Source organism: Bos taurus, chromosome 12 (assembly GCF_002263795.3).
Source record: "Bos taurus isolate L1 Dominette 01449 registration number 42190680 breed Hereford chromosome 12, ARS-UCD2.0, whole genome shotgun sequence".
In the NCBI taxonomy this organism is placed as follows: Eukaryota; Metazoa; Chordata; class Mammalia; order Artiodactyla; family Bovidae; genus Bos; species Bos taurus.
Genome location: NC_037339.1, coordinates 15,898,585 through 15,917,493, shown reverse-complemented (window position 1 = coordinate 15,917,493; position 18,909 = coordinate 15,898,585). Strand labels below are relative to the sequence as shown.

At 48.6% G+C, this 18,909-nt stretch overlaps 1 protein-coding gene across 1 annotated transcript in view; it reads left to right on the top strand.

The window, feature by feature from the left end:
• Positions 1-251: 251 nt before the first annotated feature.
• Positions 252-18,909, top strand: part of SIAH3 (siah E3 ubiquitin protein ligase family member 3) — a 70,763-nt gene continuing 52,105 nt past the window's right edge. The window contains exon 1 of the mRNA NM_001205421.2: positions 252-386. Coding sequence (NP_001192350.2) covers positions 252-386 — 135 coding nt within the window. The remainder of the gene's footprint in view (positions 387-18,909) is intronic.

Here is an 18,909-nt window from a genome sequence, read left to right as displayed (position 1 = left end):
ATCAGGGAGTTTCGGTAGAGGAGGCATTTGTTATTGGCTGTCTCTGCACCTCAAGGATAACATTTCTGTCCTTTTGATTGGCCGCCTCACTGCTGCAAGATTCTAACCGTCTTATTTTGATGATGAATATGAAGGCATGCTAAGCCGGGCTGGAGCGAGTGTCTCAGAGGCTGCGCGCCTTCCAGAGCCCAAGGACTTAACGGCTTCCTCCGCCACCTTCCTGTGCCAATCATCACCCAAAAAAAGTTGTGATGCTTTTCTTCACCCAGTGCTTTGGGGCTGTGTTAGATCTCATTCACCTCCGCTTTCAGCACAACAAGGCTAAACGGGTGTTCTCCGCCGCCGGGCAACTTGTCTGCGTTGTAAACCCCACGCACGACCTAAAGGTGAGTGGCTGGCTACCGTTTGATGTTCCCGTGGCCCGTGGCTCGGGTTCAAGTCCTTCCTCGGCAGGGGAGGGGGGCGGGGGCGGGGGAGTGGCGTCAGGGACCCTCCCACGGAGCCCGGGGCGCTCCAGGCAAAGGTCATCCCTCTGCTACATAAGACGGTGTTGGGCACCCGGAGCCCGCGCTGGGCTCCTTCTCCCTCTCTGGGTGTGTGGATGCTCTCGCGACGGCGTATTTCCCTGCCTGGCGGGGGAGACTAGAGTCAGCGTCTATTTCTTTTACCCCACGCTGTCAGCCTAGGAGTCGGAGGTGGGGGTGTGTGTGTGTCAGAAGTGAGGGTGTTGGAGGGAGTAGGGGGCGTCCCCCTCCCTCTCCCAAATACTTGTGAGCAAGTGTTTAGGAGAGGGTTTGAAAAGTTACCCACATTGCAGGCTGTCCCGTGTGCTGGAAAGGCAGGCAGGAAGCACACGGATTTCTGAAGCCCCCTCTGCTCCTGAAGTAGCTGGGCTGGGCGGTCGCGAGACGGGACCCAACCCTCCCACACCAGACAGGGGTCTGGGAGCTGGGGAGGGGGCGCTTTCTGCAAAGTGTGTTTTCCCTGTGCTCAGACTCAGCCTGGGGGGCGCGGGGCGGGGGTGTCGGTAGGAGCTCGTCTTCTTTGCATCCTGAGAGCTGGATGCGCGATGCGCCTGGTGTATCGAGGACCGGAGCAGGCAGATTGTTTCAGTAGCATTGTAATGAACCCCGCTCGGAGCCGCCACTGCTGGGATCACTGCAGGCGCTGCAGCCCTCTCATCTCTTTAGGTCAGCCTCAACACGGGCTCGAGGGACCGCTCTGCATCCCCAGCCAAGATGACGGGGAAATGAACCGAGAGCCGCTTGGCTAGGGGAGGAGGGAAGATGGGCAGTGGGGGCGGTAGGGGGCAGTGCGAGGATGCAGCTGAACTCCCCCGCACCCCAGTGTGAAAGTCGCAGCCGCCTGGGCTCCGTCCCAGAATAAACGATGGACTCGTTTGGGAGTTGCTCTCATTATCGGGGCTGAGAGAAGAAGGGGAGGTGGGGGGAAAGGGCATCTGTGCCGCTAAGCAAAGGAACAGTCTCTGCGAGCATAGATCTGTCATTCTGACCACTGCTGTGGGGCAGGTCTTATTGCTTGTTGCTCATCACTTTATATACTCCTGCAGTCAGACTCTCTTCAACTAGAGCCCTGCAGGCCAGTGCTAATGGGTACCTCCTCGCACCCCTACCCCAACAATTCCTGGAAGTCCCCAGGAGGGCCAGCGGCCTGGAGCCCCTGGGGCCATATGCCAAGGCCCTTCCTGGATGGAAGGGTGATGGCCTACCTTGAGAGCACCATGGTGCTCCGGACCTAGGAAGTGATTTTCTGCAGGATCCAAGCTGTGATGAACACCATCTCAACTGCTCTGCCTGTCTCCTGCTCTGTCTCTCCCCATCTCTCGCTCCACCCTCCCCTCTCCCCCTCATTCCCCTGTTTCTTTTTCCCTTCATGGCTTACTTTTATAAATGGGAATTCATCCCCAGTCATCCTTGGCAAAGTGAGTGTATGATGTACGTATTAAAATATGATTCTGAATTCCATTTTATGACTACTTTTGAGACCGCCTTCAAATTCCCATTATTTTGTCACTTTACATTTGTTTCTTCCCTGTGGCAAGAAATTCTGTTTATTCCTGCTTTGCATTTTAAAACTTTTACAAATTGTTTATGAGAGTGTTTCCAAAGTTTCGATTTATATGGTTCGTTGGCTACAGCTGATGATGGAGGGGAAACAGGGTGCTAAGATCTTGGTAGGGGGTGGACTGAAAGTCATCTGTGCTTGTTTCTGTGATGTCAGCCTGGATTTTGACAGGCAGTCCTGCTGCCCAAACCCAGGAGTCCAGAGTCAGGGTTGGAGACCTTAGGTCAGTGCTGACCAGCTCTGTGACCTTGAATGACTCAGTGTCTCTGAGCCTTCCCTTCTTCATCTTCAGAATGAACCAATGAATCTCTAGCCTGCCTCCTCTGTGGCTCTGTGAGGCTGTGAAGGGATACTCAGGGTAGATGAGCTTTATTAACACTCCCCTCCACCCCCCAAATTATATTATTGCATGTCATTTGTAGGGTTCCATTAGGAATTTCAAAAGTTATTACTTAAAGCCTTCAGCCAGCTTAGAAACTATATAAGCATGAATATAAAAATAGGTGACACGTGCTTTTAGAAGCTGTTTTCCATGGCTCACTTTGTCATGTACATACTCATTTGACTTTTTATTTCCCATAAAAAGCCACTTAGAGATTCTGCTCAGATGAGTGTCCTCACAGATAAACAAATCAAACTGAGGGATGCTTATGTTACCAGGGGGTACGACAGGACACACAGCATTTACAGAGGCTGTGCCAGGTACAGACAGACCTCTGCAGCCCAGGATGCCTCTGTGAAAGTCTCATCCATGCTCCAGGTGGCCCAGCAGGTAAGTTCTACCTGCTTCTCCAACCTGAGAGCTAACAGCTTGGAGCTTTTTTTGGAGCTTTTAAAGGCACAATTCTCTAGGAACACTGCTGCTCCATCATGAATATTAAGAAGTGTATAAAACCTCAAAAGAAAGTGCTCCTTCCAACCATTCCTTTCCAAAGACAGGCCACGGAAATATGCCTTGGATGTAAAAAGCTGCAATCCACATAGGAAGAAAAAGTCTTTTTTTAAAGAAAAAAAAAATAGTTGTGGCCATGTTAAACCAGAATGGCTATTGATCTGCGGTGCTTCCCTGCACTTTGTACGACAGGCCGGCACATGATGTGGTGACCACGGACACAGAGACCGCAGTCCCGCTTTCAAGTTTCTAGGTTGTGTGTTGCTTCCAAGAGGAACTGGGAAGCCTGTGTTTTTCTTTGTGGAAGCATTTTTGCACTTTGTCCTTTCCTATTCTTTCCTGAGAATGCTAGCAGTACTTCGGGATCTGAGGCAAGTGCTGAGTTATAATCAAAAATCACTTACTGAGCAGAGAAAACCGTGTATTTACCATGCTTCTATAGGTCACCTTCATTCTCAATCTCATTATGGCGCTTTACTCAGCAACCTGGGATTCCTTCAAGCAAGCTTGTTCTAGAAGCTTGCTTCTAAGTGGAGGCAAAGGCCTTCCCAGGGAATGCAGACAACCCAGTTAAACCCATTACACTCCTTAAGCCCACCCTTCTTAAAAGGGGTGTTTAGAGTTGCTGGCCTGAAATAAGAGGTTCTCCTTCTTCAAGAAGAATCCACTGCAGAGCTGGCTCCATGGACTGCAGACGGCATCCTGTGTTGTCCTGTGTCTGTCTGTCTCTGCCTGTAGAAGTGGCTCCTTGAAGGGATCAGGCCCCCCAGTTCCCCGTCCCAGCCTGTGGAAAGCGACCGCCAAGGAGCTGGTGATCTTGCCTGGCTGCCGTCTGCTTCCTTGCTCATGGAGGTCACTGAAATGTGGCCCAGGGGCTGCACCGAGCAGGGTGCAGGCTCATGTCCTGATTTAGCACCACTTTCTCCCTCCTGTCCTTCGCTTGTTTACAAACCAAGAAAGCCTTTCTCTCCCGGCTCCTCTCCCATCCACACTCGCTGCTTGGACAATGCCCTGCCCCGGCAGCCCTCTCTGCTCCTGCCCCATCTCCAGCGGTGCCCTTTGAAGAGTGGACTGGCCAGTCTGTGCACCCCGGCCTCTCCAGGGAAGGGTCTGCAGTGTCCGCTGGAGCCCCTCTGGGGTCAGAGCTCAGCACTTCCCAAGCAGACTGGCGCTGAGCCGGGGCTGGCTAGGAGACTTCCTCCCTGTAACCACAGCGCTTGATAAACCAGGTTCTGAAACAAGTCTTGCAAAAGGCTTTCTGGCAAACTTCCCAAAGGCCCTAACCTCCCTACCGCTCCTGGGAGGCCATTCATGCCTCCATCCAGTGGGTCCAATCCCCAGAGCCCTTTTCTGTTGTAACCCGTTAACCTTGAGTCTATAGACAGACACACACATACACACACTCAGAGCCATGCGCACACACACAGTGGGCGGGACATGCGGGACAGTGTGGGCTTTAAGTGCCCATGCATGCTAAGCTGCTTCAGTTGTGTCCAACTCTTTTGTGACCCCACCAGGCTCCTCTGCCCATGGAATTCTCCAGACAAGAATACTGGAGTGGGTTGCCATGCCCTCCTCCAGGGTCTCTTCCCGACCCAGGGATCAAACCCAGATCTCTTGCATCTCCTGCACAGGCAGGTGGATCCTTTACCACTGGCACCACCTGGGAAGCCTAGCAGACACTAAACCCAAAATGAGGGCATTTTAGTACCAGGACTTGCAGCATCCACCTGCCTCTCATTCTGAGACCAAGCCATCTGGATGGATGTGTGCTGAGTGACGGTGGGGATGGGGTAGGGGCTGCATGGAGTTGGGGGAGGGGATGATTAAGGGAGAACCAAGGCAAACCTCACCTCAAGCGCCTCCACTGTTCAGGAAACCTTTGGAAATCCCATTCCAGCCTCAGGGCTTTCACTAACTGACACAGCACGGCAGGCAGCCGAAGGGAAGCTAAAGACCTGGATGTTGTTTTTAGAGATGTAAAGGCGGCCTTGGAGTGTTCAGCCTGAATGCCTAGTTTCCGGCAGTTCAAGATGGTTTAGTAGCCGGCGTGTCAGCTCTTCCTGACACAGCCACCTCTGAGGGTCCCATCCCCCATTCCCTGGACATGTCAGCATCTTCCTTTGCTGTCCAGGCTGGAGGCTCTATTAGCGCCTTAGATGGGGGTGGTAGGGAGGGAATGGGGGTGGGGGATGGGGAGACCAGTGGAGGAGGATAAGGGGGGCTGAAGATGGTCCCTGAGTCACTCTCTGAGCTTCAGTCTAAAGGCTTTCCCGTGTCGCCGCCTCCAGCCCTTTGGTTTCTGTGAATACTGTATGACACTTGGCTCTGCAGGCACAGAGCAGTCATGCGGCTTTTCTGGTTAATGGTGATTGTAAATGAGGCTCCCGAGTCACATAACTGGAGGCTCCGGGCGGCCATTCGGGTAGCGGTGTGCTGTGATGGGGAGGGCAGAGGAGGCTGAAGCCGGTGTGGAGGTGAGGTAAGCCCACGACCTCGGCACTGCCTTTCTCTGGTAGCCCCCTGAAGCAAATTTTGTGGCCCTCCCTTCACCACGGTCCCTCAAGCAGCAGGGACTGTTTGGAAGCAAGGAGAAAACAGGGACTGAACGCTTTCTTTGAAATCCACAGAGAGGTCAGAATTATTTTGATGGCTTCCCTGAGGTTAAGGCAGAATATTTTTCTAGCAATTGACAATAAGAGAAAAATGAACTGTCTTGGGGTGGTATTTGACTCTTGGCAAAGTCACAGAGGATGAGATGGTTGGATGGCATCACCGATTCAATGGACATGAACTTGGGCAAAATTCCCAGAGATGGTGAGGGATTGGGAGTGCTGCAGTCCTTGGGGTCGCAAAGAGTCGGACACGACTTGGCGGCTGAGCAACAACAAAAAAGTCATCTGGATTCAACCAGCTGTGCTCCCCAGAGGGAAAAGCCGGCCTGTTTAGACACAAGGTGTCACGTGGAAAGGGTCCCACCCCAGAGAATGGAGCCCCACCCTCCCACGGGGATCGCCAGCTCAGAGAATGATGGGGAGAATGTCAGAACTGGGAGGCTGAATCTTCTTAGTCTACAGTCAAGGAAACTGAGGTGAGAGAGGGAAATGACTTGTATTTCCTACAGCTGCTGTAACAAATTACCACAAATGGGGAGGCACAAAATCAGAGAAATCTATTTCTCAAAGAAATCAGGAGGCTGTAGGTCCAAAATCAAGGTGCCAACAAGGCCAGGCTCCCTCCAAAGTTCCAGGAAAGAATCTGTTCCTTGCTCATCCGGCTTCTGAGGGTTCCCTATGTTCCTTGGCTTGTGGCCTCATCTCTCCACCTCTGCCTCTGGGGTCACATGGGCTCCTTCTCACCTCTGTGTGTCCATATCATAAGGACACAGGTGACTGTATTGAGGGCCTATCTGGATTATCCCTACCTGGACAATCCAGGATTAGTTTTCATTGCAAGATCCTTAATTTAATCACACTTTGAAAGCTTTAGTCCCTCAGTCATGTCCAACTCTGGAACCCCATGGACTGTAGCCTGCCATGCTCCTCTGTCCATGGAATTCCCCAGGCAAGAATACTGAAATGGGTTGCCATTTCCTTCTTTAGGGAATCTTTCCTGACCCAGGGATCAAACCTGGGTCTCCTATATTGCAGGCGGATTCTTTGCCATCTGAGCCACAAGGCAAGGCTAATCACACCTTTGGTCATATAATATTCACTCTGTTGCTCTTTAAGGTAATTCAGAAGTTCCAGGCACTAAGATGTGAATATCTTTATTCAACCCACTACTTCCCTCTTGCAGACTCAATCTATTTTGTGACAGAATTGGAACTGGAAGTTAGGTCGCCAAAGGTCAGACCTAGATCCCCGGCTGCCCCAGGCTGCCTTCCAGTTAGTCCAAACTAAACACCCCTTGCTTGAGTGCGTGCTGTGGGAGCAGGAAATTGCGGGGACCCCCTTCCTGCACCCCATCAGCCCTAGACCAGCCAGTGTGACCCTATGGGCTGCACCACACACCCTGTCATCTCTCCTTTATCAGAGCCACATTTCCTTAGCAAATCAGGCCCTCTTCATCACCGCACGGAGTGCTAAGTCAATTCATTTGTGTTTGACTCTCTGCAACCCCATGGACTGCAGCCCACCAGGCTCCTCTGTCCATAAGATTCTCCGGGCAAGAATACTGGAGAGGATTGCCATTCCCTTCCCTAGGAGATCTTCCTGACCCAGGGATCAAATCCACATCTCATTATGTTTCCTGCATCGGCAGGCAGGTTCTTTACCACTAGCACCAGCTGGGAAGTCCTCTTTATCACCATCCTTCCTTATTCTCCTATCCCTTCCATAAATTTTCTTTCCCGTTTCAAATTCTTTTAAAAATAATATAATCTATGTGGATGCCTGCACATCAGACTTTAAAAATCAAATGATAAAGAGATACACTGTCAGAAGCATAGAGCATTAGATCTTGCCCTTGGCACACAGTTTGTAAATCTACCAGATCAATACGGGGGTGAAGCAGTGGGTGTAGCGAAAACACACAGGCTTTGGGGCAGAAAGAGCTGAGCTCAAATCCAGACTGTTCCAGTGGCCGATGGGTGACTTTGAACAAATGACTTCGCCTCTCAGAGGCTTCATTTCCTTCTCTATAAAAAGCAGGAAAGAACGCCCACCTTCGATGGGGCTGCAAGGAGTAAATGAGCTCACAGAAGGAAAACGTCTGCCGTGGAGGAGAGAGTCGGTAAACAGCAGCCGTTATTGTCAACACGGGTCATTATGATAAAAGCTAAAAGCCGCTCCTCGGAAGCTGGAGTCAGTCTCCCCACCACTCCACCTTCTGTCTTCCTCCACCGCCCCTCCCTTCCTTCGAGCCTCGGGCCTGCTGTTCCTTAGTACTTGTGAATTGCCCTTGGCCTTCAAGAGAGTTTGGAATAGAACAATTTCTTGCCCTAGGTAAAAGTCAGATTTGTCCTTATTGCCTAACTTCATAGAAAACCCTGAGCCCTGCTTGAGTTCCGAGCCTGGAAGTGCAGTGGGCGAGGGGCTGGATTGGGGGAGGATGAGCGTGCCAGGTGGGACACGGGCTGGCACGTGTGCCCTGGTGCCCAACATCCGCAGAGCCAGGAGCCCTGCCACAAGGTCCCCTCTCCTCCTGCCAGAGAAGGGTCCTCATGATGTATGCATGCTTTCTTTTCATTAGCGGCAGCCGAGTAAGCACAAGGGCCAGCGGGTCTGTGAGGGACATCTGATCGGGGTGAGGGTGTGAGGCTGAGTGACACCATTGAGAGACGCAACAGGGCGGGGAGAGGTAAGCGGGCAAAACCTGCAGGCTCCCTGGGAAACTGGACATTCATTTTCTCTCTGCCTGCAGTTCATTTTGCCCTGAGGAAGTCCCTTGCCTCTGAGCTAGTTGGGATGGTTGATGCTTAACGGAAGCTTGGTGTTCTTATTGAGCTGCTAAGTCGTGTCCGGCTCTTTGAGACCCTGTGGACTTGTAGGCCGCCAGACTCCTCTGTCCATGGGGTTCTCCAGGCAAGGATACTGGAGTGGGTTGCCATTTCCTCCTCCAGGGGATCTTCCTGACCCAGGGATGGAAACTGAGTCTCCTGCATTGGCAGGCTGAGCCACCAGCCACCATAGAGCCACCACTGGCAAGCTGATTTACCACTGAGCCACCTGTAGCCCCTGAAATCAAGGGAGAGAGAGGCTCTGGCCTTTCTAAGCCAAGAAAGAATTTCCTGGATCCTATGTTCAGGCAAGTCTATAAAAAGCACCGAGAAAGGCCACAGGGCTGGGCTCTTCCTTACTCTACCTGAGTTTCTACACACACACAGACACACACACACACACACACACACACACACAGACACACACACACACAGACACACACACACACAGACACACACACACACACACAGGGTCCATGGCGATTCTGAGATGCCAGACTTTTTGGACCCTGAGTGGTCTCTGAATAGCAGTGCAAGATCAGAGGGTGTAAAGCCCAGTGGATGGGGTCCCCAGCACCCCCGTGGAGGAAAGAAGGGATCTTTCTTCCCCACCCAAACTGTCACTGACCTCCAGCCTCAGGAAAGAGGTAAAGGGAGAGATGGGAGAGAAAAGAGGAACATTCTAGTTGAGGCTTTAGACTCAGACCTAGCTGGGTTTGGATCCAGTGATGTCAGTTCCCTTGAGTAACCTCTTTGACCTCCCAGAACCCGCATTTCCTCAACTATTAAAATGCTTGTCATGAAGGTGAAATATAATGTAGATAAACTGCTTAGTACAGCACCCAGCACCTTGTACATACTCCATAAATGGTAGCTGTCATCACTAGCAAGTGGAGCTCCTTAGAGATGTTCCTGATGCGCAAGATGTACCAAGATTCTTCTGCCCAACTTGGACAAGTGATCAAACTTCTCAGACTGGATGTTGGGGGAGAGAGAGGGAAGGGTCAGCAGTAAAAGGACCTGACCAAGATTTTGAAGCATAGTAGGTTCAAGCTCGGGCTTCCCAGGTGGCTCAGTGGTAAAGAATCCGCCTGCCAATGCAGGAGACGTGGTTTGACCCCTGGGTTGGGAAGATACCCTGGAGAAGGGAATGGCAGCCCACCCCAGCATTCTTGCCTGGAGAATCCGATGGACAGAGGAGCCTGGTGGGCTACAGTCCATGGAGTCGAAGAGAGTCAGACACGACTTAGTGACTAAACGACAACAGGTTCAAGCTCAGGGAACCAGACAGAGTCCAGGTCCTGGTTCAAACAGATGAGACCCAAAGGGGTGATGCCCAGGGTCACAACTGAGGCAGGGCAGGGCCCGCTGCTCTATCTATGCTACCACACTGCTGGGGGCTGGGGCGTTGGATAAAGATGCTGCCTCTCTAATGTGAGCCACACATGCTGGGCATCTTCCCAGGGGGTCCTTGTCCTTAGGACCTTGGCAAGGTAACAACTAGCCAGGAAAACATGGGGCATTAAAAAGGCAGTGTTCCTCGCATCTCTACTGTTGGCATAAATACATAGCAAAGGACTGGGATGAGGCTGCAAGTGAAATCACCCAAGACACAAAGCCATAACCCCAGACTTTCAGATAGCAGGGTGGGTCAAGTTCTGCTACAAAAGGTGACGTTTTCATCTTGACCTGGGGCCCGGGATGAAAGCACCATCAGAAACCAATCTGTGATCAGCCCGATGTTTTTAGCAGACGAATAGGGTCCCTGTGGATCATTTAGAATTGTGGTCTAACTGGAAATGTCAGTTTTACTTGCAAGACGCTGTATCTCTTAATCATTTCTCGGTCCTTTAATGTATTTTTAATCACGAACCTGTGATTAGGAGGGAGCTGTGTGCTGCAGGGCTGTCTCCAGGCAGTACCAGGAACTCCAGCTGGAAGAAACTGGACTGTGGAAGGGGCAGGGCCCCCCAGGACAAAACTGGAGAGTGTCCTCTATGGAGGGGAAAGGCCACTGCGACCATTTTGGGGAGGGTGAGCATGGCATTAGGAAGGCTCCACAGAGACTGAACCGAATCCAGATCAATACAAGATTTTACAAAAGATGGGCCAGCTAGTCTAGCCATCTGCCCAGCTTTGTAGCCAGACGCCACGGTCCCTCAGATCTAATTCCTACGACTTCGCCAAGGATGTACCAGGAAGTCCAAGGCAGAAAGCCACTGAGAACCTTGTGTTCCCTTTCTATAAATTACAGGTATATTGTGACTTAGGCTAAGCTGGCTGCATATCCTGAAACCCACAGGCTGTGCTTTTCTGCTGTCCCAGTTATGCATACAATAATAACAATAATGATCAGAACAACCACAAAATAGCTACCATTTATGGCAGGCATGCTATGTCCAGGAACTGTGTTAAATGCTATGCATTTAAGAGGAAAGGAAAAAAGCTTGCTCAGTGATACACAACTCTGTGCAGTGAAACCATTTAAAATTAAAATCCTGTGCTTGGGGGCTTCCCTGGTGGTTCAGTGGTAAAGAATCCACCTGCCAAAGCAGGAGGTTCAGGTTTGATTCCTGATCAGGGAAGATCCGACATGTCATGGAGCAGCTAAGCCCGTGCACCACAGCTATTGATCCTGTGCTCTAGAGCCTGGGAGCCACAACCACTGAGCCCATGCGCTGCAGCTGCTGAAGCTACGAGCCCCAGAGCCATGCTCTGCAGCAAGAGAAGCCACCGTGATGAGAACCCTCGCACGTCAACTGGAGAGTAGCCCCCGGTCACTGCAACTGGAGAGAAGCCTGCGCGACAACTAAGACCCAGCTCACTCCAAAATAAATTATAAAAAAAGGAATCCTTTAAAAAAATCCTGTGCTTTAAAAAATTTCTTCGTATGTCATCCCTCAGCATTCCTATTTCACAACAAACAACTGGCCATAAGACTAATGTTGAGTGTATTATATTTCATTTAAAAATACTGAGCTGAGATCCTGGCTCATTCACTCTGTATGTACAGACATTAAACACACACAGATGCCCCAGCTCTTGGGGGACGATCCTGGGAGGCTTGCTCTAGGATTCCCTGGGCTGCCCCATGGGATGGACCCTGTGGCCAATGGCAGCGACTTTGTCCCTTCCTCCTGCCTCCTGGAATCTCTTCCCAAAGAAACCACTGTATGAAGTCCTTCTCTCAGGCTCTTCTTTGGGGAACCCAAGTTAAAACTACATATGTGTGTAGTAGTAGTGTTAGTCGCTCAGTCATGTCCTACTCTTTGTGACCCCATGGACTGTAGCCTGCCAGGGTCCTCTGTCCATGGGATTCTCCAGGCAAGAATACTGCAATGGGTTGACATTCCGTTCTCCAGGGGATCTTTCCAACCCCAGGGATCAAACCCAGATCTCCTGCATTGCAGGCAGATTCTCTACTGTCTGAGCCGCAGGGAAGTCCACATATGTGTATATGTTTCCTAATTAACATGTATTTATTGAGCATTTCCTAAGTGCCAAGTGCCATGCTAAGTGATTTACCGAAATTGCCTTTTTAAAAATTCTCAGAACAATGCCGACAGTCTATCTCCAAATCACGTGGGGGGAAGCTAAGGTACAGAGAAATTAAGTAATTTGGCCAAGGGTGCATCCAATGAGTGGTAGAGTTTAACTGGTGCTTTTAACCTCTGTGTTAAGCTGTCTCTCCGGCTCCATCACAGACCACCTACTTGGAAGCTTCTACAAAGAGCCTAGCCTTCCAAATCAGGCTTGATAACAACTATGATTTTGGGGGACTTCCCTAGTGGTCCAGTGGTTAAGAATCTGCCTTCCAATGCAGGAGATGCAGGTTCGATCCCTGGTCAGGAAACTAAGATCCCGCATGCCGAGGAATAACTAAGCCCCAGCCCCTTCAACTACTGAAGCCCGAGCACCACAACTAGAGAGCCCATGTGCTGCCTCAAAAGATTCCACATGACGCAGTGAAGATCCAGCACGCTGCAGCTAAGACTCCACGTGGCCAAATAAATAATAAATATACACAGATTTTAAAAAATTACGATTTGCATAAAATACTTGAAGGAAATCTTGGCAACAACTTTACCTGAGTGCTTGACTCAAAATTATCTGCAGAAAAGGAAGTTCGTGTCCCATGATCATTTTTTTCAAATGGATTACATGATTGGAGGAGGACAGAGTGTCTAAAACTGGCATGCGTGCTCAGTGGCTCAGTCTTGTCCGACTCTTCCTGACCCTATGGACTATTTGATATTAGGTCAGACAAACCAGGATAGCAATTTGAGTCTCACGAAACAATGACTATGCTTTCTTTGTTATGTGTGTGTGTTTGTGTGCTCAGTCACTAAGCCGTGTCCGACTCTGCAATCCCATAGACTGTAGCCCGCCAGGCTCCTCTGTCCATGGGATTTTCCAGGCAAGAATACTGGAGTTGATTGCCATTTCCTTCTCCAGGGGATCCTCTCTGACACAGGGACTGAACCCGTGTCTCCTGCATTGGCAGGCCCTAGCACTGACCCCTAAATCCAGGCCACGTGATTGTCTTGTCAATACCTCAATTGCTTCTCAATGACAATGGGAACTACTTGACCGCGTCAGAATGCAAACACTCCTTAAGCACTCGGATATCATTAAACAGGGCACTTTTTCTCTGAGAAGAAAGGAAAGAAAGCTTTTTATTCAAAATCAAAAACATACTTCAAGAGAATGAGGCTCTTACCCTGTCACACCTGCTCTCTCAGAGATCCACAGAACTTTGAAATTTTCTTTCCCATTAGCAGCCATACTTTATTATCAAATTTATTTTTTTAAACTCAAATCAAAGAGGAGCGAACTTTTAATGACCATTTTCTACCTAATTTAACTCAGCCTCTACCTTGACTTCTGGTCAGCCCTTTTCCTGATGCTCTTCAAACGTTTCTTCTTTCCAAAGCTGCTGTGAGAAGAACTGAGTTGAGGGAGGCATCGGGTTAGAGGTGGGCTTATGGCAGAAGGGCGGAGTGATGCTTGCGGTCTTTGTTCCCAGTATACAAGCTGGAGCCGTGCAGGGCAGCGTCTATACTGACTTCTGAGGAAAACGCTCAGCCAGGCACCGTGGAGGGAGGTCACCAAGGTAGTCAACCCCAGAGTCACCTCAAGCAGCAGCCCTGACATCTGGGGAAACTCACAGAGGCTGCAGAGGGCTCACGGGGGAAGCTGACATGAAGGAGCTAAAGGAATTCTGGGAGGAAAGTGCCTCGGACTGGAGCCATGTGCCATCACCGCCATTCCCAGCCCCCGTGATGCCTATGCATCTCTGTGGCCCTCGGGCTGACCACCTGGAGGACCACAGTGCGCAGGGGCCTGGCCCTGAAGCACCTCTGCTGCCCCCAGCCCTGCACACCCCCACCCCCACCCCCATCCCCCCGTAAGCAGGAGGGCTGATGAGCACGTGAAGAAGCTGCCCCACTGAAAAGTCAGCTCTCTTCAAGACTTCCCCTGTGGTCCAGTGGTTAAGACTCTGCACCTCTACTGCAGGGCACAGGTTTGATCCCTGGTCGGAGAACTGAGATCCCACAAGCTGCACAGTGGAGCCAAAAAAAAGACAGTCTCTTTACCAAGTGATGCTGGGAAACCTAGACAACCTCATGTAGCCCAATGAAGTTAGAATAACCCACATACTATACACACAAATAAACTCAACGTGGCTTACATTTAACCATGACGTCTTAAAAGTCCTAGAACACAAAGCTTTCTCTGACATAAATTGTACCAATATTTTCTTACATAAGTCTCTTTTTACTTGCAAAAGTAAAAGCAACAAATGAGACCTAATCACACTTAAAAGCTTTTGCATAGCAAAAGAAACCATCCACAAAACAAAAAGACAACTCATGGATGGGGAGAAAATATTTGCAAACAGTGTAACTGACAAGCGCTTAATTCCTAAAATATATGAACAGTTCATACAACTGTATCAAAAAAACAAACAACCCAATCAAAAAATAGGCAGATGACCTAAATAGACATTTCTCCAAAAAAGACATACAGATGGCCAAGAGGCACATGAAAAGATGGTCCACAATGCTAGTCATTAGAGAAACGGAATTCAAAACTACCATGAGGTACGATGTCACACCAGTCAGAATGGCCATCATGGGAAAGTCTAGATCAATAAATACCAGATAGGGTGTGGAAAAAAGGGAACTCTCTTACACTGTTGGTAGGAATGTAAATTGGTACAACTACTATAGAAAATAGTATGGAAGTTCCTTAAAAAACTAAAACTAGAATTGCCATAGAATCCAGCAATCCCACTCCTGAATATATAGTATCTGGAAAAGACAAAAACTCTAATTTGAAAAGATATACACACCCCAATGTTCAGAGCAGCACTGTTTACAGGATCCAAGACATGTAAGCAACCTAAGTGTCCATCAACAGATGAGTGGATAAAGTAGATGTGGTATATATAGGCAATAGAATATTCAGTTAGTTCAGTTTCTCAGTCATGTCTGACTCTTTGTGACCCCATGAATCGCAGCACGCCAGGCCTCCCTGTCCATCACCAACTCCCGGAATTCACTCAGACTCACGTCCATCGAGTCAGTGATGCCATCCAGCCATCTCATCCTCTGTCGTCCCCCTTTCCTCCTGCCCCCAATCCCTCCCAGCATCAGAGTCTTTTCCAATGAGTCAACTCTTCGCATGAGGTGGCCAAAGTACTGGAGTTTCAGCTTTAGCATCATTCCTTCCAAAGAACACCCAGGGCTGATCTCCTTTAGAATGGACTGGTTGGATCTCCTTGCAGTCCGTGGGACTCTCAAGACTCTTCTCCAACACCACAGCTCAAAAGCATCATTACTCAGCCATAAAAAAACAATGAAATACTACCATTTACAGCAACATGGATGGACCTAGAGGTGGTCATACTGAATGCCAAGTCAGACAAAGACAATATTACTATTATATGATATCATTTATGTGTGGGATCTAGCAAACACCCTGTTCCAACAAAACCAGAGAAGATTCTATACATGGACATCACCGATGGTCAATACCGAAATCAGATGGATTATATTCTTTGCAGCCAAAGATGGAGAAGCTCTACACAGTCAGCAAAAACAAGACTGGGAGCTGACAGTGGCTCAGATCATGAACTCCTTATTGCCAAATTCAGACTTAAATTGAAGAAAGTAGGGAAAACCACTAGACCATTCAGGTATGACCTAAATCAAATCCCTATGATTATAAAGTGGAAGTGGGAAATAGAGTCAAGGGATTAGGCTTGATAGACAGAGTGCCAGAAGAACTATGGACAGAGGTTCATGACATTGTACAGAAGGCAGGGACCAAGACCATCCCCAAGAAAAAGAAATGCAAAAAGGCAAAATGGTTGTCTGAGGAGGCCTTACAAATAGCTGTGAAAAGAAGAGAAGGGAAAAGCAAAGGAGAAAAGGAAAGGTATACCCATTTGAATGCAGAGTTCCAAAGGACAGCAAGGAGAGATAAGAAAGCCTTCCTCAGTGATCAATGCAAAGAAATAGAGGAAAACAATAGAATGGGAAAGATAGAGATCTCTTCAAGAAAATTAGAGACACCAAGGGAAAATTTCATGTACAGATGGGCACAATAAAGGACAGAAATGGTATGGACCTAACAGAAGGAGAAGATATTAAGAGGAGGTGGCAAGAATACACAGAAGAACTATACAAAAAAGATCTTCATGACCCAGATAATCATGATGGTGTGATCATCAACCTAGAGCCAGACATTCTGGAATGCGAGGTCAAGTGGGCCTTAGGAAGCATCACTACGAACAAAGCTAGTGGAGGTCATGGAATTCCAGATGAGCTATTTCAAATCCTGAAAGATGATGCTGTGAAAGTGCTGCACTCAATACGCCAGCAAATGTGGAAAACTCAGCAGTGGCCACAGGGCTGGAAAAGGTCAGTTTTCATTCCAATCCCAAAGAAAGGCAATGCCAGAGAATGCTCAAACTACTGCACAATTGCACTCATCTCACATGCTAGTAAAGTAATGCTCAAAATTCTCCAAGCCAGGCTTCAGCAATATGTGAACCGTGAACTTCCAGATGTTCAAGCTGGTTTTAGAAAAGGCAGAGGAACCAGAGATCAAATTGCCAACATCTGTTGTATCATCAAAAAAGCAAGAGAGTTCCAGAAAAATATCTACTTCTGCTTTATTGACTATGCCAAAGCCTTTGATTGTGTGGACCACAACAAACTCTGGAAAATTCTTAAAGAGATAGGAATACCAGACCACCTGACCTGCACCTGTTCTTGAGAAATCTGTATGCAGGTCAGGAAGCAACAGTTAGAACTGGACATGGAAAAACAAACTGGTTCCAAACAGGGAAAGGAGTACGTCAAGGCTGTATATTGTCACCCTGCTTATTTAACTTATATGCAGAGTACATCATGAGAAACGCTGGGCTCAGATATGCAGATGACACCACCCTTATGGCAGAAAGTGAAGAAGAACTAAAGAGCCTCTTGATAAAAGTGGAAGAGGAGAGTGAAAACTTGGCTTAACACTCAACATTCAGAAAACTAAGATCATGGCATCTTATCCCACCACTTCATGGCAAATAGATGGGGAAACAGTGGAAACAGTGGCTGACTTTATTTTTGGGGGGCTCCAAAATCACTGCAGATGGTGATTGTAGCCATGAAATTAAAAGACGCTTGTTCCTTGGAAGAAAAGTTATGACCAACCTAGACAGCATATTAAAAAGCAGAGACATTACTTTGCCAACAAAGGTCCATGTAATCAAAGCTAAGGTTTTTCCAGTAGTCATGTATGGATGTGAGAGTTGGACTATAAAGAAAGCTGAGTGCCGAAGATTTGATGCTTTTGAACTGTGGTGTTGGAGAAGACTCTTGAGACTCTCTTGGACTGCAAGGAGATCCAACTAGTCCATCCTAAAGGAGATCAGTCCTGAATAGTCATTGGAAGGACTGATGCTGAAGCTGAAACTCCAGTACTTTGGCCACCTGATTCGAAGAATTGAGTCGTTTGAAAAGATCCTGATGCTGGGAAAGATTGAAGGCAGGAGGAGAAGGGGACGACAGAGGATGAGATGGTTGGATGGCATCACCAATGCAATGGACATGAGTTTGGGTAAACTCTGGGAGTTGGCAATGGACAGGGAGGCCTGGTGTGCTGCAGTCCATGGGGTCACAAAGAGTCAGACATGACTGAGTGACTGAACTGGACTGAAATGTGGAATCTAAAAAGTAATAGAAACAAATGTATTTATAAAATGGCAATAGACTCAGACATAGAAAACAAGCAAATTTATGGTAACCAAAGGGGAAAGGAGATGGATAGGGATAAATTAGGGGTATGGGAATAACAGGGCTTCCCAGGCAGCACCAGTGGTAAAGAACCTGCCTGCCAATGCAGGAGACATAAGAGACACAAACTGGATCCCTGGGTCAGGAATGTCCCCTGGAGGAGGGCATGGCAGCTCACCCCAGTATTCTTGCCTGGAGGATCCTCATGGACTGGATTCCTGGATTCCTTCCAGAGAAGCCTGGCAGGCTACAGTCCATGGGGTCGAAGAGAGTCGATCATGACTGAATGGACTTAGCACACAAGCATGCATGGGATTAACACAACTGTATATAAAATAGATAAAGAACAAGGATTTACTGTATAGCACAGGGAACTATACGCATTACCTTGTAATAAGCTATAATTGAAAAAGAATTTGAAAAAGAATATATATATATATGTAACTGAGTCACTTTGCTGTATACCTGAAGCTAACACAATACTGTAAATCAACTACAGTTCAGTTAAAATAAACAAATAAATAATAAAAGACAAAAAAAAGCCAGAAGCTGCCTCTTGAGGCCCAAGTGCTACATCTGTTTATGGTAATTAAAGAAATGCCAATTGGACCCTTCTCGGTGCACCTGCCGAAGCCAGTGCTAGACACCTGAGGCCCTCCAAGAACCCACAAGAAATGAGAGTACAAAGGGGCGCTCCCAGGCACTCACCAGGGCTCCTGAAAATGCTCGGCCGAGGAGGTTTCCTCAGAGCTGAGAAGCTGCGCCAGTGGTCGGGCTCCGTGACCATGGGGTCTTGCACGAGTCACTTAACCTTGGTGTTGCCATCTGGCAGGTGAGAGGTGACACTTGCCCAGTGCCTCCCTGCTGGGCAGCCCTGGTGTGCAGAGACGGTTCTGTACCGCTGACCTCATCCACACGTGGCCTCTTTTCCAAGGGGTTTGAGACAGTTTAAGCCAAATGGTGGCATGAACAGGTGAATAAGACAGAAGTAAAATGGAGGATGTGAATAGTTAACCGTACAAGCTTAACCCATTTATCGTGAGTGACGGAAATTTAGTAGAAAAGTGAAATTCTACCGATGTGTCTTAAGCACCTCTCAGTGTACTAGAAAGATCGTGGCCTTTGGACTCAGATATGGCTTCAAATTTAGTTCCAATATTCATACCTAAGTGACTCTAGGCAAGTGACTATTA